The sequence below is a fragment of the Mirounga leonina genome, unplaced genomic scaffold, assembly GCF_011800145.1.
Source record: "Mirounga leonina isolate KUSES-001 unplaced genomic scaffold, KU_Mleo_1.0 Mir_151, whole genome shotgun sequence".
Lineage (NCBI taxonomy): Eukaryota > Metazoa > Chordata > Mammalia > Carnivora > Phocidae > Mirounga > Mirounga leonina.
The window spans coordinates 25,775,291-25,798,653 of record NW_023270377.1 but is presented as its reverse complement, the minus strand read 5'-3'; the positions used below and the strand labels follow the sequence as shown (position 1 = coordinate 25,798,653).

Genomic DNA, 23,363 nt, shown 5'->3' with positions numbered 1-23,363 from the left:
TCCTTCAAATTAGTTTAAGCATAACAATGCATTTTTAAAAAATGGAGATGTGAAGTTTAATACATTGCCATGTTAAAAAATTTATTAAATTCCACTTATATATTGTCAATACCTACGTCATTTATAAACTATATATTTAAAGCTTTCTAGATATAATTATTCTAAATAATCAGGTACAATCCATACCCTCTTGTATGTGAAATACATTGATGACAAAATCTTTGTTCATGTTTTCCCATAGGCAGCCTTACCTGTGGTGTCCAATAAAAAGTAGGGCTCAATCGGTAGAGTTTTCGTTTGTGGAAACTCTGAAGTGGCCTTGTTCGAGCAGCTGTACTCATGATAGCCAAGGATGGAGATTTCAATCTTGTCCTGTCTTTTCTCCTTTTCTTATTGTGCTTCTGGTTAAGTAACCAGCTACTGGAGGAAGAGAGCTCATCTAAATTCTCTGAAGCACTGAAATGCCATGAAATAATTGGGGAATGGAGAGAATAAAACAAAACAAACAAAAAAGACAAAGAAAACTAAATGTAAATTGCCTTGATCTATTATGACAGAAGAGTATTAATTTTAGCCAATTTTGTGGTAACAATTGGCAAAATAATTGGTATTAATGGGGATTTACATATTCAAGTTGTAAAAATAATTTCTATTTCTATTTTCTCCTGTAAAACAAATATCCCATAGGTTAGAAATGCTCACATGAGTTCACTGGTACAATGTATACGTTCACTGTAAATCAATAATTCATGCACGTTGTTGAGCGCTGTAACTATTTACATCATATTCTTTTTGCATATGGGTGAAACTACATAAGACTATAGGCTTACAAAAGGCTAAAATCCCATACCGTATCATTAGTTGCTCTGAAATAAACACTACATACCATTTCAGTGAATTCTGAAACAAAGATGCAATCCTACTATGTCTTAGAGGAGATTTTTAAACTTCTGATGATATAGAAGCCACAACTATAAAATAGTGAAATAGATTACACAAACTATACATAAAAATAAACACATTAGTGTCATCAACATTCTTCATATTAATTTTTAAACATATTTAGTTTTTTAAAAATCAGAATATCAGGAGGAAGTTAATGCTCAGTGCCACATAAATTTTATTTCACTTATACCAGTATATTATATATAAAATAATTAAGTTTTTCAGGTACTACAATGTATATATAAGTTTTTCAGGTACTACAATGTACCGATTTCAACCTTATTTGTATAGATAGAAACTAGTCAATTTAGTATTTTAATATCAGCAAGTGAATCTGCCATACATCATACTGCTAATCAACACGTAAGTTCTAAGTACATTATTTGACTTAAGTAGAATTGGTGTTTAACAGTAAATAGAAATCTTGTTTTTCTATAGCAGTATCGTTAGTTTTGAATCATATTTATGGCTGCTACAAAATATTCTGCTAGCTTGTGGATGAAGAAAATAATTTAAGAGTGCTTTACATAGTACTAAGAAATCAGAAATAAAGGCAGCTGAATGGCTTTTGTTGGTGACACCAAAGAGAATTAAATATGGAATTTGGTGACTATAATACATTCAACAAATACCTGAGTATGTACTACTGGCCAGACCAGTACAGGGAAAAAGAAGTGATAATAACTATTCCACTTTTAAAATCTTAACTTTATTTTTTTTAAGATTTTATTTATTTCAGAGAGAGCACAAGCTGGGGGGACAGGAAGAGGGAGAGGGAGAAGCAGACTCCACACTGAGCAGGAAGCCTGATCCGGCTGGATCCCAGGATCCTGAGATCATGACCTGAGCCGAAGGCAGACGCTTAACCAACTGAGTCACCCAGGAGCCCCTAAAATCTTAACTTTAGTCTTCAGAGAGCCCTAGTCAAAAATACCTTTAAGTCCCAGTTAGTAAGCATTCTAAAGATCTGAAAAAGGTTTAAGATATAACACTACTCTCAAACTAACAGGTCCAATCTCATATCCTGGATGCTATTTTCTATAAGAAGTATAGCAGTGCTAAGTAACAGTTGGCTCTTGAGAAAGAGCCAGAATTGGGCTATCTTGTCAAGGGTGAGCAGAAGGCACAGATGATAGACAATATCAAAGTAGGCACCAGGTAGGGCAGGTGGTTGGCAGAGAAGAAAGTTAGGTCAGGTAGAAGACAGGTTTCAGAAGGTGGTTGATATTATAGGAAGTCAAGTCAAGATGCTAGAATCCAGGAAGGCAGGAGTAGATCCAGCATAAAAAGAGGTTCTCCCAGCAAGTTAGAAACACCTTTAGGCAGATATACTGGTTCCTTAAAAAAGACATAGCTTCCATAGCGTCTAGAGAAAATGAAGAGCTTTTTTTATTCCAGGAGTTAACTCTGAAGCACAGTTAACTCTGCCCTCTATTTATAATTCTTTAGTTGTTAATGAGCCCTTATTCCCCTCCCCACAGAAGAGTTAGCCCTAAAGAAGGTGAGCCACCATCTCTTTACTGACTGACAGGACACAGCTTTTGAACTGGCTAGAGGCTTATAGGTGGGGTTAAAGATAAATAGAAAATGTGCCATTTGTTCACTGAATGTTGTATTTTCAACTTTCTAAAGTGACTGACACACTATCGGGAAAAAAAAGTTTTCTTTTATTTAAAACTTAAATATGTTTCCAGCTGCAATTCTTCCTTCATGACTTCTAACACTCTCTAGCTATTAAGGGTCCTTGCAAAATGTCATCAAAATTTATCCTAAATTAATGGGGAAATGTACTGAAATTCAAAGATGTGAAATCTGTTTATTTCATAAGTAATTAATGTGTATAGCACATTATTCTCACCGAAGCTCATTTGGTAAATAAACCACTTTTATAAATAATTGATGAGGTTATTGTAAAGAGTTATTACAAATCACTAATAAATTCACTTATTTTCCATAGTGTTTTACACTAAAGAGAGAATAAGTCAATCAACTTCAATGAAAAGCAGAACAAGAGAAAAATGAGGGAATCTGGAAGACAACAACCCTGCTCATGTAACTCTATAACCTAAAGCTTTTTCCTCAGGAGATAATAGGCTATCTAGTAATTAAGCATTAAGGAAAACAAGAACTTAAATATATCATTGATAAACCAATATAAGACACCATGACACCATCGTCACATGACATTCTTAAAAAAAAAAAAAAGCTATAATAATAATAGGAAGAGGAGGAGAAAACTCAGGAGGGAAAATAACATTTCAATAAGAGAAGGTTTAGTGTTCACATAAAGTTGTAGGTACACCCCGGCAACCCCAGAAACTGAGGATGCAATGGGTCACCATCAAGTACTGTCCTATTATCAAGACAACTATCAGTAAGTACCAATAATATAATTATCATTGAACTTTTGAAATTGCAAGCTTACAAGTGGGACAGTAGGATAATTGCCAGGAGAGGCAACAAATTATACTTCTTTAGATCTCCAATTGGAAACTTTTGCTCAGAGAATAAAAATCCCTCAAAGGATAGATCCTTTGTGTGGTATACGCACATAACATAATTTCTCCATTTCCACTGTCACTCCCCTAATGCAAGCTTTTTTGTCCAGGAATACTCCAATAGCCTCTAACTGGTCTCCCTCATTCACACTTTTCCCTCTTCAGTTCCTTCTATTGCCAATCTTTTGGGAAAACAAATCTTATCCTTTCATGCCCTTTCCTCCCATCCCCACACTGCTTACCATCTCTCAAAGCCTTCCCATTGCTCTAGAGAAAAAGACTTCAAGTTTAAAAGGCCCTGACTGGCCTGGCACCTGCCATCACTCTCCTGCCTTATCTTGCATCTCACTCCTCCTTGCTCCCTGTGTTCTAGCCACACCACCTCCTTTCATTTCAAGTAACTCACACTCTCTACAGTACAAGACTTTTATATGTTATCTCTGCTTTACAGAACTTTCTCACATCCTCCTTCAACTACATAATTTCCAATAATCATTTGCCTCTCAGTTCAAAATTCAGTTTCTTAGAGAAGTCTTTCAGCCCTTGTTTCATCTCTCCAAAGACTAGTCAAATTCCCTTTTGAGCTTTGATAGCACTGTTCATCTGTCCTTCATAGCATTTCTCATAGTGATAATTTTGCATTTATTTGTACGATCATCTAATTAATGTCTTACTTTCTAGACTACAAACAGTGCAGGGACTGTGTCTGTTTTGTTCACCCTTGTATCAAGAAGTTCCTGATATTGTACCTTGCATACAGCAGATGCTCAATAAATATTTATTGAATGAATAGAGAGATATACACATATATATTGTCAGGTTTATCATTCCAGCTCTGTGCTTTGTATAGTGCCTGTATAAAATACATTATACCTATATAATTAGTTTAGTGAATGAGTAAACATTGAACATTTTAAATAACCTAAAAGCCAAAAGAGGTTCTAAACAGAAGGCTACAAGAGAGCTTTTAGAAAGATAAGATATAATTGACATGGCCTTGCATTTCATTCTAAATCTCTAACTCTGGTTTATAAAAGGTAGCTTTTGGTAGTAAGATTATGATGTATCTTATTTTATCATATAGTCAAGTATGTCCATCATAAATTTAGAATAAGCAGATAAGAACTATAATATGTTCTGATTTGTAAAATGGGCATCAATCAAGCCTAAAAATTTCTTCTAATCTAAAAAGTACAAAACTGAGAGTTTTATCTAAGAAAATAATCAGAAAGTTCTGAGTCCACATTTTATTAACACTACTTACTTTCTCTAATAGTTATTTAATGACTTTCTGAAATCACTGGTTTTCTGTTACAACCCTAGAAAATCCTGACAGTTAAGACATTTATGAATAACAAGAAGCATTCAATTTGCTACTACAGAGTATGAGTGTAAAACTTCAAGTGAATTTTTTACAGTATATTCTTATACTTTGATTACTATAGGAACCAAAGTCCCAAAAGTGAATCAATTATTTTTTACCAGATATTCTACAGTAAATCACTACCAAAATCAATTCCTGCGAACATTATGCACTTATATTAATAAATAAAACAATCTAAAAATATGGGTATATGGGGGCATCGATTAGCTAATTTTTTGGTGTTTTCTTGGTGGCAGTATTAATGGTAGAGGATGTGGAAAAACAGTCTAGTTTTGATCTTTCTTTTCTTTCCTTTTTTTTTTTCCACAAACCCAGTGAAAGACAGTCTAGAATTTTTCATAGTAAATCACTCAAGTATTTAATAACCTTCTGCCTAAACCAAATTATGTTCTTAGAAGGATAGGAATAATTGGAATATTATAATAACCTTATAATGCTGTGCTCAAATATTTTTAGTAAATAAGAAACTTTTGGGCCTAGTTGTGAGTTCAGAATGCTAGAACCATAAAAGCATAAAAAAGACTTCATGAGATTATTTTTATCTTTTATTCTCAAGAAGAGCAGAGAATATTTAACATAGAATTTTAAAATACTGTTTAAGAATAGTAGTTTTCAATATTTCTCCCATATTCACCCATTCTCATATTAAATACACTTTTAAAAAAGTAGAGGGGTGCCTGGGTGGCTCAGTTGGTTAAGTGTCCCACTCTTGATATCAACTCAGGTCTCGATCTCAGGGTTGTGGGTTCAAGCCCCCGCTGGGCTCCACGCTGGGCATGGAGCCTACTTAAAAAATAAATAAAATTTACAAAAGGTAAAAATCAATAATGGAGAAGAGAATTAGAATGTGTATTCTCAGAAAGATTATGATAGCACCACCCCCACCCCCAGTTTCCCCATACACTCACACACAAAATACCCACACCCACTGTCCTGGGTTGAATAGTGCCCTCACAAAATTTACATCTACCAAGAACCTCAGAATGAGACGTTACTTGGAAATACAGTCTTTGCAGATGTAATTAGGTAAAATGAGGTCATACAGGATTAAAGACTCTAAATCTAGTCACCGATGTCCTTATAAAAAGAGACAGAGAGACAAAGAGGAGACACACCCAGGGAATAATGCCATGTGGATAAAGAGGTGGAGAGCTGGGCTACAAGCCAAGGAATGCCAAAGGCTGCCAGCAACCAGCAGAAGCTAGGAAAAGGCAAAAACTGATTCTTCCCTAGAACCTTCATAGAGAACATGGCCCTAACACTTTGATTTTTAAATTCTAGCCTACAGAACTATGAAAGAGTAAGTATCTGTTATCTTAAGCCACTCAGTGGTTGTTACAACAACCCTAGGAAACTAATATATCCACAAAAATACACACCTAAAAATCACTGTTTTTGCATGATTGGTAATCTCTATTTCATCTCTCCTCTTCATCAGTTGGGAGTTCTTTGATGAATTCAATCTATAGCAAGAACCTTCTCCAAACTTTCCCTGATGTCAAATATCCTGTTACTAGTTGAATTTACTATCTTGTTTTCTCTTGATAGTGTTTGGAGAAATGAATTCATCACATACTCAGATAACTCAATGACATTTAGATGGCATTAACCAATTTTAAAGAAACTAAATAAAATAGGGCTTATATAATGTAAGCTTACTAAAATGGCCCACTATGGGCATTACTTGTCCTCCAAATGTCAAAAGTAAAACAACTCTCTCAAAGGACCAATGGATCAAGATAAAAGGCATTATCTGGTACAGAGAAAACCATACCTTTACCAGGCTATCTCCCCTATCTTAGGTATTAAGTAGAAGAACTATACCCCTTAGTCAAAAATACAAGTCTCTTTAACTCTTGTAATAAGAAATGTGTTGAAGTACAATGTAATATGGTATTCTAATTAGGTATATACCTATTCTAAAAAAATAAGGTATACCTTAAAGCAGCCATTAAAATGGAAAAGAAATATTTTAAGTATAAAAAGCTTTGATATAGTATCAAAATAAAATCTAAAACTGCTTCTAATCAATCTCAACTATGAAAATGTATAAATATGATAGAAAAGAAATATATACTCTGAGCAATGATTTCTACTTTCTTTTTAGTATTTTGTGAATTTTCCAATTTTCCTACAATGAGCTTGTACTATTTTTCTAGACAAAAAATGTCATCTGAAAATCAGTCTTTTTATTTTTTGTATTAGAAACTTATTTTTTTAAGATTTTATTTTTAAGTAATCTCTATACCCAATGTGGGGCTCAAACTTACAACCCAGAGATCAAGAGTCATATGCTCTACTGACTGAACCAGCCAGGTACCCCAAAAATCTTGGGAATTCTTAAAAGCTGGGCGTATGTGAATTCACTTTACTATGCTTTCTATATGTCAAAGTTTTCTATAATAAAAAGTAAAGAGAAAAAGAGACTACTGTAGTGCTATCTGCTATTTTTATCTTTGGCTCTTAAACTCACATGGTACTTTCTGTTTTTAAGTAATCTCTACACCCAACATGGGGCTCAAACTCACAATCCTGAGAGTCGCATACTCTACCAACTGAGCCGGCCAGGTGCTCTTCAAGTGATATTTTTTAAAGCATTAAGGCAAAGACACTAGGAAGCGAATAATGGCGGTTATTTTTTTCTGAGAATCGAGATAAAAAAGTTTGTCAAACATTTCTAGTTAATCTATAGTTTGGGAGATACAATTCAGATTCTTCAATATAATCTCTGAGCTGTTCTTCTCACATAATTTGTTTGAAAGTTTGAAATGGAGACTTTCTATTTTACTAATTATAATTACTATTTTTCATTTTAAAGGAAAATTTGAAAATAAAGTTGAAAAAATTTTTTCAAAATCTATCATCTAATCACAAATACAGTTCTCATTAAAATTTTGATTTATATCCTTCAAGTCTTTTTTCTATGAAATGATATTATACAATGATTTTGGTACCCTGATTTTTCTACTTAACTTTCCCAAATAAGCATATCACCATATGATTTTTTTTAATACATGATATTCCATCCCGTGTTTATATCACAATTTATTTAAATATTCCCTCTAACATTAGGTTTTAGACTTACAGGTAAAAAAGGGAAAGAAAAGTTTTTACAAAAGAAAATAATTCCTACTGGCATTACTTTAAAAACACAGCTGGGAAATTTTATTTCCTTATTGATGTCACACATCTAGCTAATATAATAATTAATGTCATTCAAATGAACCCAAAATTATATTGAAAATTTCAGCCTAGAATATGCAGCTAACAGTGTTTTCTTCTGAGAAGTGACTACTGAAGATATTAAGGATGCAAGAATTACTTTCTATGTAATTAGTTTGCCAGTTTAGCTGCAGTTTTTCAATCATGATACCCAATTAGAAAGAATGGTTGCATTTCAAGAGATAATTACCATTAGTGGAAATAAATAGCATGGCAATGATTCATTGGAATTTAATTTTATATCATGTTCTGGGTCTCATTAAGGCAAAAAGAAACAACAACAATAATAAAAATCTAGATATTACTTCAAACAGAAATTCACTCTCAGCAGATAATACCCCATGGGGTAAGCCAGATCCATTTACAACATTTTATCTTTATTTTAGAATATAAGATCTAAAAACTAATATCTCTATCATGATAAGATATAATGCTTCATTTGTTTGAAGACTCAATTTTTTCAATTGCTCAGTTCCTGGTGACTCATCTTAGACCCTGCTGCCAAGATTAATAAAGCTAAAAAAACCATTCTAACTTCTGGGAGATACTGCCATTAAATAAGAGGTGGGGGTTGGGAATCAATGAATAACAAGTGGGCAAACAGGTAGCCTGGAAAATAATTAACCAGGTGAATTTACTTTAGACATTGTGAGAGAACAGTTCATTAGGATATTATAAAAATGACAAATATTTTTTGAAATTATATCAAACAATAAGCTCTATGTGTTCCCCTAAAAATTAATATACAGAATAGGTGGCCAACCTTTAAAAATTCAAAACTTAAATTTCTAACCTAATTATACACAAAAATTATGATATAATGTGATATAAAGCTAGAATAAGTATGCTTTATTAGAAGAACTGTAATATTTCACCTATGAGATTACTTATCTGGCAATGCCAAGTATACAGAATATGGATGAAATCACAAAAGCTTTTCAAATAACCCAAAAACCTCACTGTTCATACACAAAAGTTCACTCCTGTTACTGTTAGCAGAGGCCTTTTTTCTTACTAGAAAATGTCTCTTATTATAGTACAAATATTTCTACCACTTTGGTTATCTGATCTTCTAGTCCATCTTTAAATTAGATGAGACAAAGTAGAACTGCAGAACATAGCCATGAGAGCAATAATGAAAATGTCAATCTGACTATGAGGGAGAAAAGACAAATGAGTACAAAATATTTTTTATGGAATGCTGATTACCTGCAAGAAATCTTAAAAGACATTTCATTCATTCAACAAATATCTATTCATGCCCACGATGTGATGCTCACTGATCTAGATGCTAGGAAAAGAGCAGTTAATAAGTCAGACTAAAAAAGTTCCTGCTCTCATGGAGCTTATATTCTCTTCCAGGAAGACAGATAATAAACAAGTTAAAAAAAAAAAAAAAAAAAGCAAAGCAAAATAATATCATACGTGTTATTTCATTTGATCCTCACAACAATCCAGGAAGCAGACTGTTCTCATTTGAACTGTGATTTAGAAAGTTGCCCAAGAATACAATGCTAACAAATGTCAGAGTTGGGATTGAGCTCAGATTTGTCTGATTCCAAAGGGATATTTTTAAATTTCTTTTTTTAGACAGAGAGAGAAAGAGAACGCTCGCAAATGGGGATGGGCGGGGGAGGAGGATGAGGGGGAGAAAGAATCTTAAGCAGCCTCCATGCCCAGTGAAGAGCCTGACATGGGGCTCGATCTCATGACCCTGAAATCATGACCTGAGCCGAAATCAAGAGTTGGATGCTTAACAGACTGAGCCACCCAGACGCCCCCAAAGGTGTATTATTTTTTTTATGTTTATTTTATTGAGAGCGAGCGAGCACGCACGAGCATATGTATGAGAGGGAGAGGAGCAGAGGGAGAGGATCTCAAGCGGACTCCATACTGAGTGTGGAGCCCTACACAAAGCTTGATCCCATGACCCTGAGACCATGACCTGAGCCGAAATCAAGAGTTAAGACGTTCAATTACCTGAGTTACCCAGGCACCCCTCTTTCTTTTCTTTTTTAAGATTTATTTATTTGAGAGACAGAGAAAGGGGGGGGGGGGCAGAGAGAGAGGGAGAGAGTCTCAAGCCAACTCTGCACTGAGCTGCAGAGCCCAATGTGGGACTTGATCTCATGATCCCGAGATCAGGAGTTGGAGATCACAACCTGAGCTGAAACCAAAAGTCAGACACTTAACTGAATGCACCACCCAGGCGCCCCCCAAAGGGATATTCTTAACTATGAGTTTTCTCATAGCACTTGATCAGTGTTTAAAATTATGCATTTATTTCTGTGATTATTTGGTTGAGTCATTTTTCCCCACCCAGACTCTACACCCTGAGTACAGAGAACACATGTGTTTTTGTTCAACATGTATTCCCACTGCCCAATCCAATGTCTGGCACACTGAGGTTACTCAGTAGGTATTTACTATTAAGTAAATTCTTTTACAGATATACAACTATTAATCTCCGTAGTCCCTGAGGATGTGGCCAGTCATGAGCCTGAGTTATCAAAGAAAAATTGAATTAACTTCAGTATCATCCAAGAAAGGCAATATGTAATAAATTTTATTAAACAATTCTTGGTTTATATGAAAGTTTCTAGCACTTGAGTAGAATCCTCATTCCTCCTACTGTCTTGAGTACCTCTTTCATAATAACTTCTAGATTATGCTTTAAAGTTACTAAGACATGTTGAATAAAGTAATTTTTCTCTATTCACTAAGTCTCTTGATTTGAACTAACATAAAATGAATACATCCAAAGCAAAACACAAGAGTCATATGACAGATACATTTTAGGCTGTTTTGAAATCTTTGTTTTTATTGTTCGCTTGTTTAAAAAAAAGGAATCCTCAAAAATAAACATTTAATTGAAGAACATTAGTACTAGAAACTACTTTATATTTGTGTACCAGTAAATTTAAAGAGATAAGATGTGAAGAGATTAACTGACTTGCCCAAGGTCACAAAATGTCTAAAACAAAAAATATTTTAAAATGTACACTCTATACTCATAACCATAAGTTACCCTAAAACCACTAAATCATAAAAAAACACTATAAGTGATTAAAAATGAATACAAGTTACAATGGGGGGGAGGAGATTAAATGTCCCAAGATGGTCTTTTGAGGAGGGATGTTTTAAGTAATTTGAGAATAAAACTCAACACTGTGTTTACCCTGAATTTTCAAGTGCTTGGTTTAATTATAGGATTTACCAACCAGGCAGACCAAAGGCAGGACAGCAACTTTATATCTCCCCAAGAGATAGGATGGAGAAACAGGTGGTATCTCTGATTCCTTGTACCTATATAATGAATGTTCAGTAATAGCTGGCCCTACACAGGCCTTAAAATCCTTATCATTTTTTTTTAAAGATTTTATTGATTTATTTGTCAGAAAGAGAAAGCACAAGCAGAGGGAGCGGCAGGCAGAGGGAGAAGCAGGCTCCCTGCTGAGCAAAGAGCCTAGTGCAGGACTCAATCCCAGGACCCTGGGATCATGACCTGAGCTGATGGCAGACACTTAACTGACTGAGCCACCAAAGCATCCCTTAAAATCCTCATCATAACTCAGGCCACTTGGAAGCACATTTTTTTTAAAAGTAAGAATAGTTCTAAATCAATGACTAGTATAATGCCATAAAATGAAAGAAATAAGAATGCCTACTATTTTAATATACATACTTAAAATATATAGTTTTAACATACATATGTCCTTGCATAAAAATATCAGTGGTTAACATTATTAGGCTGTTTCTTATATGCCAGGCATTGTTACAAGAGTTCTGTATATACTGTCTTATTTACTTCTCATACAATCCTATACTATCTCCGAATATCTGATATGTTTACTTCAAGAAATACATTTAACTCTCAGTCAATGATCTGTTTTGTGGCATACTATATTTTAATAGGCTAACATGTACTTTTTTAAGATAGTACGATTGTAAAAATTGGGTAAGAGTGGAAACTGAATAATTGCCGAATTTGGTTAAGACTTGATAAAATTTTTGGAGCAGAGAGAATATAAATATTTAGACACCATAATGACTTTTAAGAACTATAATGTAAATATATATTATTTATCATGGTAAATTACCAAATTTCCTATCACTTTTAAATATACCTTTTGTCTGTAACTACATTCTGTAACTTCCTATTATTATACTGCTATTAGGTCTGACATTTGTATTAATTTACACATTTCAGCTAAGTATGCACCTCAAAATTCACAAGTACATGTAAGAGTACTTTTCAGATCAGAGGAGACAATTAAAAATACATTACAGCTGTATGTCCTTTTCTTTAGTCATTCTTCATTTGCTTCCCACATGTATGAATGCTTTCATTGAAAAAGACAGGATATCTTAGATAAAGATAGATTTGACAGATAAAGAAAAGGGCAAGGGTTCATATTCACTTCGGCAGCACATATACTAAAATTGGAAAAGGGCAAGGGTTCTAAAATCAAAAACTAGATCATTCTTTATCACCAAATTTTAAAGAAACACGTTAAAATAAGATTTGTTTTAACAAATCATATATTCCTTCACCTATCTTAAAATTTTGATATTCTATATTATTTAAACAGTGTGCAACTAGTCAAATTTTGCTCACAGGTTTAGGATAATAATGCCATTTAATTTTTTTTTTCAAACCTATGGTGGCCACTGTGTTTTCTACTTACCCTTTTTGAAGTATGTAATTTGTACCCTATTTTTCTGAACTTTTTGATTGTGAAATGTAAGATACCAATAAATAAGTACATAAAATGTTAATTTTATATTTAACTTGTAAATATGAAGCAATGCTTCACCTACTCCTTCACTGTCCCATAATCACCACTCAAGCCAAGAAATGGAATATTATTGGCACCTATGAAGCCTCCTCCCCACCATGTGGACCTCCTCTTCATATTTAGCATAGAACGATAAAAAGTTAAATCGCAATCAGTACTTTTACCAGTGTCCTGAATAACTTAAGGACTTGAGAACAATTTAAAACCATTTACCTTCCTCCTGACCTGTATGCTATTGTTGCCATCGACTTCTTTTTTTAAAGCCCCACTAGACATGTTTTACTACTATTTGTTTAAATATACCCATATAACTATATTTACTATTTCATTTGTCCTTAGTTCCCTCTTGCATCTCAAATTACTTATCTAGGATCATCACTTTCCATTGCTTGAAACCCACCCTTTATGGTTATCATTATAATTACAGTCTACTAGTGACCTACTCTTTAGTTTTGATTCGTCTGAAGACATTTGTGTTTCACACTCAGACTTTAAAGATGCTTTCTCTGGGTATAGAATTTCTAGGTAGTTATTTCCTTTCAACACACTCAAGATACCATTCCACTGTACTGTGGTTCTTATTACTACTCTTGAGAAGTCAGCTGTTAGTCGAACTGTTCTGGTGATCTCTTCCTCCTTCCCTACCTCTGCTATTGCTTTTAGATGTTCCATTTGTCTTTGTTCCACCCCTCCCCCAGCAACACCGCAGCCCCTGCCATTTCCTGTTTCTAGCGGTCTTATTTGTCCTGCTTAAGAATCTGCATCTGGCTTCCTGAATTTGGTGTCTTTCATCAAATCCAGGTAATTTTTCAGCCAATCTCTCTTCAAATATTGCTTCTGTTCCATTTTCTAGCTTCATTCAGGTCTTATATTAGATCTGCTCAATATGTTCTCACATTTTTAAATGACTTGTCTTTATTTTCCATAGTTTTGTTTCTTTTCCTACCATCTGGAATTTTTCTCCTAATCTATCTTCTATGTTACATGTATTCTCTTCAACTGTGTCAACATTGCCAAACTCACTTAATACTTAGTTTTTAATGTAAGTATTTTTCAGAAGTTTTATTTGGACCTTTTTCAAATGTGCTATGTAACTTATTTATAGTTTCTTCCCTGCAGATATTTTCAAGCCTATCTTTTATTTCTAAAATCAAAATAAGCACTATTTTTTAAAAAATAATCAGTGATAATCCTAATATCTGAAAACTTTGTAATCTCTTTTTGCTATTATTTTCTCTTTATCCGTACTCTTATTGCTCTCTCACACATCTGATTATATTTAACTGTGTGCTGATCACTGCCTTGAAAAATTATTCCTGAGAATTTCCCGGAGCTAAGAAAGACAATGCCTTCCTCCAGAGAGAAGCTACATTTGTCTCTGCCATCTACCTTGTAGTATCACCCATTCCAAAACCATTTTAAACTAGGGATTCCTTGGATGACTCAATAATGCAAATTTGAACTGAAAATCCATGTGAAAGTCTCCACCATGGTCAAGCTATCTCAAAGATAGATAGGTTTTGTTTTGTTTCTGCTCTGCTCAGCACCAAGGCAGCTCTCCCCATGGTGCCCTACGTGGGAAAGGGGAAATGATTTTCCTTCTGATTTACATTTATTCTAAGGCTGTAGCCCATGGAGAAGGATTTCCTTTCATCTCCCTACCATAGATAAGGTTTTGATTTGTTTCAGCTTTGATTTATCTTCTTCTCACCCCACAAGCTATTAAAACTTCACTTGATTTTTTTTTTTTTTAAAGATTTTATTGATTTATTTGACACAGAGAGACACAGCGAGAGGAACACAAACAGGGGGAGTGGGAGAGGGAGAAGCAGGCTTCCCGCGGAGCAGGGAGCCCGATGCGGGGCTCGATCCCAGGACCCTGGGATCATGACCTGAGCTGAAGGCAGACGCTTAATGACTGAGCCACCCAGGCGCCCCAAAACTTCACTTGATTTTTTATTTGATTTTGATTTTGATTTCTCTTTCTTTCCCCACAAAGCTATCAAAACTCAGTTTTGTCAGAATTTGGCCTCAGACAAAAGTAGATGCTGCACTATGCTTACTTTTCTGGTTTCTTGCTTTTTCTTAGCTTTTGGCTTAGAAGTATCATTAATATTCACTAATTTCTTATTTTCAAAATAAACAATAAAATATTCTTATTCAATCCAGCAATTCCACTTCTGGGTATATGTCCAAAATATTAAAAGCAAGAACTCAAACAAAAGGGAAAAAAAAGGATTCAAACAGATATTTGTATACTCATGTTCAAAGCAGCATTATTCACAATAGCCAAATGGTGGCTATTCATATGTTCACACAGGGATCAATGAATAAACAAAATGTGGTCTATACATAGAATGGAATATTATTCAATCTTAAAAAGGGAATGTTGACACATGCTATAATATGGATGAGCCTTGATGACATTATGCTAAGTGAAATAACCCATTCACAAAAGGACAAATACTGTATGATTTTGCTTATATGAGATACCTAGAGTAGTCAAATTCATAGAGACACAAAGTAGACTGGTGGTTGCCAAGGAATGGGAAGAAGGAAGAATGGGTCCTTATTGTTTAATGGGTATGGAGTTTCAGTTTAGGAAGATGAAAACAGCTCTGGAGATGGATTATGGTGATTGCTGAACAACAATGTGAATGTACTTAATGCACTAAACATAAAAATGGTTAAAATGGTAAATTCTATATTATGTACATTTTATCAGGATTTTAAAAGTTCTTATTCAAATGATTAATTTTCTTACCTTCACATTTACTTAAATACATAAAATGAATAGTATTTATATGTTTAATAGGGATATCTTCAGAAAGTGTTTTCTTATTGTTAAGTTTGAGTAACATTAAATATGCCCTTACTCTTGAAAACCTTTGATTCTTAAAGATGTTTTCTTCATCTATAATTACATGTGAAGAAAAAAATAAAAACAATGTTGGAAAAACACAAAGATATAAGAAATAAAACTAGGCCTCATTTAACATTTTACTACCAGGAGCAAAAGTCTCATAAATAGATAAATTTCACCTTCCTTCAATACAGATATTTTTTAAATAAAGCTTTTTCATTATTACTATAATATAAAATTGTGTTTCCAGGTAATTTTCAATCTATGGTAATATTCTCAAGTGTGAGTACTATAAAATAATCTATTTACAGAATTTCACTATTATGTGCTTGTTTATTTTACAAAAAGTTCAATTAGAGAATACTTTTAAATTCTTAGTTTACAGATATCAATTAAGCACTTTCTGCAATATAGTTAAGGGGTTTAAAAAAAAAAAGAAAAGAAAACAACTTAGAAACCACAAAACATCATTCTCCAGGGGTGGGCTGCTCATGTTACGAAAAAAGGAGGAGGGAAGGGAAGGGAAGGGAAGGGAAATGAAGGGAAGAGGCAATGTTTGACTGGTCGATGTCTATCCAAACCTTTACCTAACTCCTACAGCTTCCTTTCCCACTCCTAACTTGGCTACAAATACTTTATAAACAACTTTTATCTACACTCATCTTAATCTCTGTCATGCCACTCTAAAGGAACAAGTGTTTTTCCACCTTATATAAAATGTCTTCATAACTTTAGGATGTATTTCTACATTTACCATCTCTAACTCTTTCCCTTCATTTTAATAAAGATACTTACATTTCTTCTATTTTAAAAACAAAAATCCCTTTCTTACCTTGTACATCTATTTTATTATAGCCTTTATAGTCAGTAACCTTGAAAGTGTAATCTTGACTCCTTCTCTCTACTTCATCTCCACTTCTCTTATCAGCCCACTCTTACCTCTCTCCATCATGCCACTACACTGCTTGTGCTAAGGTCCCAATTTATAACTGGCAAAACCAAGGGACATTTTTCAGACCTCCATTTAGCATCTGACACACCACCACAAATCCTCAAAATTTTCTACATTTCCTTCAAAGTTATTACTCTCTAATCTGCAAAATATTCCAGTTTCTATGATCCTGGTTAAATAGACTTGTATATTATGGTATATATTATAAAGAGAATTTTTACAAAAATTTTAATGCAACCAAAAGTATTGAACAGTTTGTGGTAACAAAACATTTAAAAACAGTTATTAAATTATACATTTTAAACAAAACCCCAAATATTCTAAACTTGCTCACCTTTTTTTGGTGGGGGGCGGTGCGCAGAGGGAGAGAGAGAGAATCTTAAGCATGCTCCATGCCCAGCAAAGAGCCCAAGGCAGGGCTCAATCTCATTACCTCACAACCTTGAGGATCATGACCTGAGCCAAAAGCAAGAGTCGGATGCCCAACTGAACCGGGCCCTGCTCACCTTCTCTTTGATGAAAGGTAGCTATATTACATTTTCTAGCAAATGCTAGAAAATAAAATATTTTCTTCAAGAGAAATATATTTTGACAACAAATGTGAAAATGCTTTTTGAAAAAAAAATGCTTTTTGAAACAGGAACTCATTTATATAGGAAGCATTTTGAAAAAAATGCTTACTGCCAAAAATAAATTAATAATTAGTAAAACTAATAAAATTAATTAAAACACATATCAGAATACTTCAAAAGGTTGGAGAACAAATTTTTATCTCTTCTTAAATCTATCAAAGAATTTAAGTAGGTTTTAAACCTGTTATAAATTTTTTCATTTCCCTCCTAACCCCCTGTTATAAACTTTCAAAAATAAACCTTCCAGTTAATTTGTAGGAGCAAATACCTGACATCAGGAAAGATGGCAATTACTAGCAGATTTCAAGAAGAACCTCTGAACTATTAGTAAACAGAACTGAAAAAGTTTCATGTTAGTAAATAAAACCAATGTTAACATCTCTTTCATTTGGAACCATGTATCTTTATGAGGCATCTTTTCAACTATGAAAGCTAATAAAATCAGGTATTTAAATTACCATACACAATTCCTTTATTATTACATATATTAAATAATTATATTTCACCTATGAGACTGCAAGCTAGTTAAAAGTGGAGACTTGTCTTCATCTTTGTAACCCAGAATTTTGACTAAGACATACAGCAAATAGTTATGCAATAAATACTGTGTGAGTAATCAAAAATATAAGCAAGTACATTAAAATGAAAATATGTACACAGATACATACATACGTATATATGTAATAGTGTAATGTCTGGTTAGGTAAACGAAATGTTACCTAAAATGGGCTTGACCCAAATCACAATGTTTCCACACCAATTTAATGGTGTTTAATGGCTCAACTTGTAATTATGACTTTCTTAATTAGCATATGTTCTCCTAAATGAAAATATCAGAGTTGCCCTATACATGAGAATCTTTGCTTTCAAAGTGAATCATCAGTGATAAAAGGAATGAATATATAAAATCAACAAACAGTAAAGCAAAACCAATAGAAGAACTTCTTCTGTGACAAAACTATGAATAAATGACCCAGCACAAATGAAACAGTGAAAGTATTAAAAATGAGATTTTCAAAATAACAAATTAGAAATAAAACCCAAATAACAGTATATTTATTATAGGACTCAGTTTATATACACTAATCTCATGAAGAATGTGATGGCTACTTAGCATAATTTTCACCATGGTATAAATTTTCCTTTCATGCTATATTAAACAAAATTTAACAATAAATTGTATAATTATTAATATAAATACTTCCCAATAATAAATTACACTCAGTCCTCTATGGTAGTTAAAGAAGCCCACATTACAATTTTATTTGAAAAAAATTTAGAAAAATAATATTCTATTAGCATCCTTAATTCTAATTGAATCTTTAAAATAGAAAAATAAAATAAAAGAGAACACAAAAGCTATTCGCAAAAAACGAATTAGGATCCCATGTATGTATGTATGTGTGTGTGTGTGTGTGTATTCACTGATATAATAAACTGCTAAAGGTTACAGTAATTACTAATTACATTCAGAGAAAAATTTTACCTTATAAAAGCTGAGATACAAAATGATTAAGTGAAACTTAAACTGAATTTTATGGATGATATCTACCAATCTTCTGTGCCCAAATTATATCTAGGGTCTTTTTTCTTAAACTGTATTAAAGGCAGTATAGAGCTAAAGAATATAAAATGTACAAAATGGAAGGTATGTTAAAAAAAAAAAGCAGTACTTCTGTAGCAAATGGTATCACTATTTTTCTTTTTCAGAAACATTTTACATGCTGGAAAACTTTCTCCCTCATTCTCAAGTTTATAGTTATGTTAATAATATAAGTGTGATGATATCTAAAAACGTATCCATGTCCTACTGATTGTACTCTAATAGTGCTTAAGAAGAAAAAAACAACTATACTACTTAAAAGATCAAATAAATAAATAAAACAAAGCAAAATAAAATAAAATTTAAAAAGCCAAATTTAGAAGCCAAACTATCCCACTGATACCTACCTCCTGGAAATGCCGTTAGCCAGACATTTATGGCTACAGGATTTGGAGGATAGGGGTGATGAAGTTGGGGACAAGTTGAGAGGGGCAATCAAACTGTTGATGATCTCAGTCAACTGTGCACTCTGCAAAAAAACAATTAACTTTTACTACTGCTAAGCAAGAAATGTGAGTTAGGTCTCACACCTTTAGTAAATGTTTGTATTTTAGTAAATATTTTAACCTACAAAGATGATTTATAACCTATAGATGATTTATACCACTACTAATTTTTCCACTTACTATAAATAAATCTACATTTTAAAGTACTCCTCCTTTTCTATATCCGTTTTCATTACAGTTCCTTTATCTACTCATCCTAATATTTTCTTTAAGGCAGCCAAGTTAATAATAATAAAATCATAGCTATAATTTACTACTATGTGCCAGGCACTACACAAAGCACTAAACATAGATTATTTCTAATCTTCATAACCAACCTGCAAAGTAGTTAATATTAGAAATACTGGTATTACTATTATTAAAATCAATTACAGTTAAGGAAATTGAAGCAAAAAAAGATTAAGCAGCTTGAATAAGGATTATAAAGTTGGTAAGAAATGGAGCTAAGATTCAGATTCAGGCTTGAATCCAATGCCACACTGTTTCTCAGTATTTTTCCTAACTCAAAAATATCAGGTTTGTTTAGGGACTCAAAATTTTCATTGATCCTTATTCCAAACTTAAATATACAAAATATATTTGTAATACATAATAAATATTAAACTTATCAAATTATTCTCAAAACAACCTATAACAATTATAATAAATATAGGTCACATCAGTGGAAACAGCATGTTTCTACAACAGAATGACAACTATTTTCATTACACACACAATCTATGTTTATTATAGAAAAAAGGGAAAGGACTGAAAGGCTTAAAAAGGAAAAGAAAGTCACCTGTAATCATATTACACAGAGAAAAACCACTGTTAATATCTTGGTATATATCCATCTCTCTAGACTAAGTTTTTTGAGATGTGAGCATAAGTGTATACAAAATGCATTATACACACATACACCTACACAAGCACACACACACACACTTTTAACTAAATCATGTCAAATCAATTTTCTAAAACCTGGCTTTCTCACTTAATAATGTATGATTTTATTTTTTTTAAATATGTAGTACTATTTCACCATTTTTATTAATTGAAAGATATTCCATTATAGAGGGGTATATGAAATAATTATTCTTAAATTTTTCATTTGTATGAACCTAATAACATGCTATTAGAAATAATGAGACTAAAGAGTATGATAGAAGTAAATCTAATATTTGAATTTTTCAAAAAGTCTTTGAAAAAGACCCTGTTTTCACCATTTATTTTCTTGAAAAATAATACATACCTAATGATTTTATTTTAAAAATGATTACTCATTTTTAGATTAAAGCTCATTTTCAAAATCAATACAAATAGATTCTCTATACACTTAGTAAGCATTCATTAGTTCACTTATACAAAGAAATTTATAAAGAATCTCATATTTTTCAGTCTGAAACACTGATACATTCTTCTCATTGTTCCACTGCCAAAAATATCATTAAAAACCTTCTAAACCCTGAAGTAACTGGTTAGGTATGTGTGAATAATTGGCCCAGAAGAACAGCATAGCCACCAACCAGTCCAGCCCAATAAAATCTCAAATATCTGAGTCCATCTTTGGGATAAGAAATTCATAGTAAAAATGAGAAAAAAGTAAAATTAGGAGAGGCGTAGTTGAAACTTTGAAAACAAAAACTAATTAACTTGAAAGTTAAAACACTACCTCTTAGATAACAAGGTTTTTAATGTAAACACACCAATGTGAAATTTATTTTATTTTATTTTTTAAAGATTTATTTATTTATTTATTTGAGAGAGAGAATGAGAGAGAGAGAGCATGAGAGCAGGGAGGGCCAGAGGGAGAAGCAGACTCCCTGCTGAGCAGGGAGCCTGATGCAGGACTCGATTCCGGGACTCCAGGATCATGACCTGAGCCGAAGGCAGTCACTTAACCAACTGAGCCACCCAGGCGCCCTGTGAAATTTATTTTAAATTATTTAATTTATTTTAAATTACCTTTTAGAACTTTAAATTTAAATTTAAAGTTCTAAAAGAAAGTCACCTTTTATGAACAAAATACATACATTACCTAATAATGCAAGTATACATTAATACTGTAAATCAATGTTATTTTTTAAAACTGATACCAGTATACAACTCAGTAGTGCCTTTATATTTTAACTACCAACTCTTTAACTGCTTTTGAGATACGTAAATAAATTTTGTTTGGTAAACAAAACATTCCTCTAACAAAATGTATTTAATCAAATCATCTATATATCTATATATCACCTGATCTATATTCAAGGCCCACTATGATCAGTGAACAGTTATATACCAACAGGTTATCTTAAGAAAAGTATGTGTATAGATCAATGGAACAGAATAGAGAGCCCAGAAATGGACCCTCAACTCTATGGTCAACTCATCTTTGACAAAGCAGGAAAGAATGTCCAATGGAACAAAGACAGTCTCTTCAACAAATGGTGTTGGGAAAATTGGATAGCCACATGCAGAAGAATGAAACTGGACCATTTCCTTACACCACACACAAAAACAGACTCCAAATGGTTGAAAGACCTCAATGTGAGACAGGAGTCCATCCAAATCCTAAAGGAGAACACAGGCAGCAACCTCTTTGACCTCAGCCGAAGCAACTTCTTCCTAGAAACATCGCCAAAGGCAAGGGAAGCAAGGGCAAAAATGAACTATTGGGACTTCATCAAGATTAAAAGCTTTTGCAAAGCAAAGGAAACAGTCAACAAAACCAAAAGACAACAGACAGAATGGGAGAAGATATTTGCAAATGACATATCAGATAAAGGGCTAGTATCCAAAATCTATAAAGAACTCATCAAACTCAACACCCAAAGAACAAATAATCCAATCAAGAAATGGGCAGAAGACGTGAACAGACATTTTTCCAAAGACATCCAAATGGCCAACAGACACATGAAAAAGTGCTCAACATCGCTTGGCATCAGGGAAATCCAAATCAAAACCTCAATGAGATACCACTTCACACCAGTCAGAATGGCTAAAATTAACAAGTCAGGAAACGACAGATGTTGGCGGGGATGCGGAGAAAGGGGAACCCTCCTACACTGTTGGTGGGAATGCAAGCTGGTGCAGCCACTCTGGAAACAGTATGGAGGATCTTCAAAAAGTTGAAAATAGAGCTACCATATGATCCAGCAATTGCACTACTGGGTATTTACCCCAAAGATACAAAAGTAGGGATCCGAAGGGGTACGTGCACCCCGATGTTTATAGCAGCAATGTCCACAATAGCCAAACTGTGGAAAGAGCCAAGATGTCCATCGACAGATGAATGGATAAAGAAGATGTGGTATATATATACAATGGAATATTATGCAGCCATCAAAAGGAATGAGATCTTGCTATTTGCAACGACGTGGATGGAACTGGAGGGTATTATGTTGAGCGAAATAAGTCAAACAGAGAAAGACATGTATCATATGATCTCACTGATATGAGGAATTCTTAATTGCAGGAAACAAACTGAGGTTGCTGGAGTGGGGGGTGGGGTGGGAGGGAGGGGGTGACTGGGTGATAGACACTGGGGAGGGTATGTGCTCTGGTAAGCGCTGTGAATTGTGCAAGACTGTTGAATCTCAGATCTGTACCTCTGAAACAAATAATGCAATATATGTTAAGAAAAAAAAGAAGAAGAAGAAGGTAGCAGGAGGGGAAGAATGAAGCGGGGGAAATCGGAGGGGTAGAAGAACCATGAGAGACGATGGACTCTGAAAAACAAACAGGGTTCTAGAGGGGAGGGGGGTGGGAGGATGGGTTAGCCTGGTGGTGGGTATTGAGGAGGGCACATTCTGCATGGAGCACTGGGTGTTATGCACAAACAATGAATCATGGAACACTTCATCTAAAACTAATGATGTAATGCATGGGGATTAACATAAGAATAAAAAAAATTAAAAAAAAAAGAAAGAAAGAAAGAAAAGTATGTGTAATATCAGGCTTGCTATCCCTGACAATTCTCAACCCTCTTCAAC

At 33.6% G+C, this 23,363-nt stretch overlaps 1 protein-coding gene across 11 annotated transcripts in view; it reads right to left on the bottom strand.

The window, feature by feature from the left end:
* The window catches only part of KANSL1L (KAT8 regulatory NSL complex subunit 1 like), a 151,726-nt gene that overhangs the window by 74,142 nt on the left and 54,221 nt on the right, over positions 1-23,363 (bottom strand). For 9 of the 11 annotated variants that reach the window (XM_035007245.1, XM_035007234.1, XM_035007242.1 and 6 more), the window contains 2 exons: positions 19,246-19,367; positions 252-456 (listed from right to left, as the gene is read on the bottom strand). In XM_035007245.1, coding sequence (XP_034863136.1) covers positions 252-456; positions 19,246-19,367 — 327 coding nt within the window. The remainder of the gene's footprint in view (positions 1-251; positions 457-19,245; positions 19,368-23,363) is intronic. The other 2 variants (XM_035007240.1, XM_035007241.1) reach the window with 2 other exon arrangements.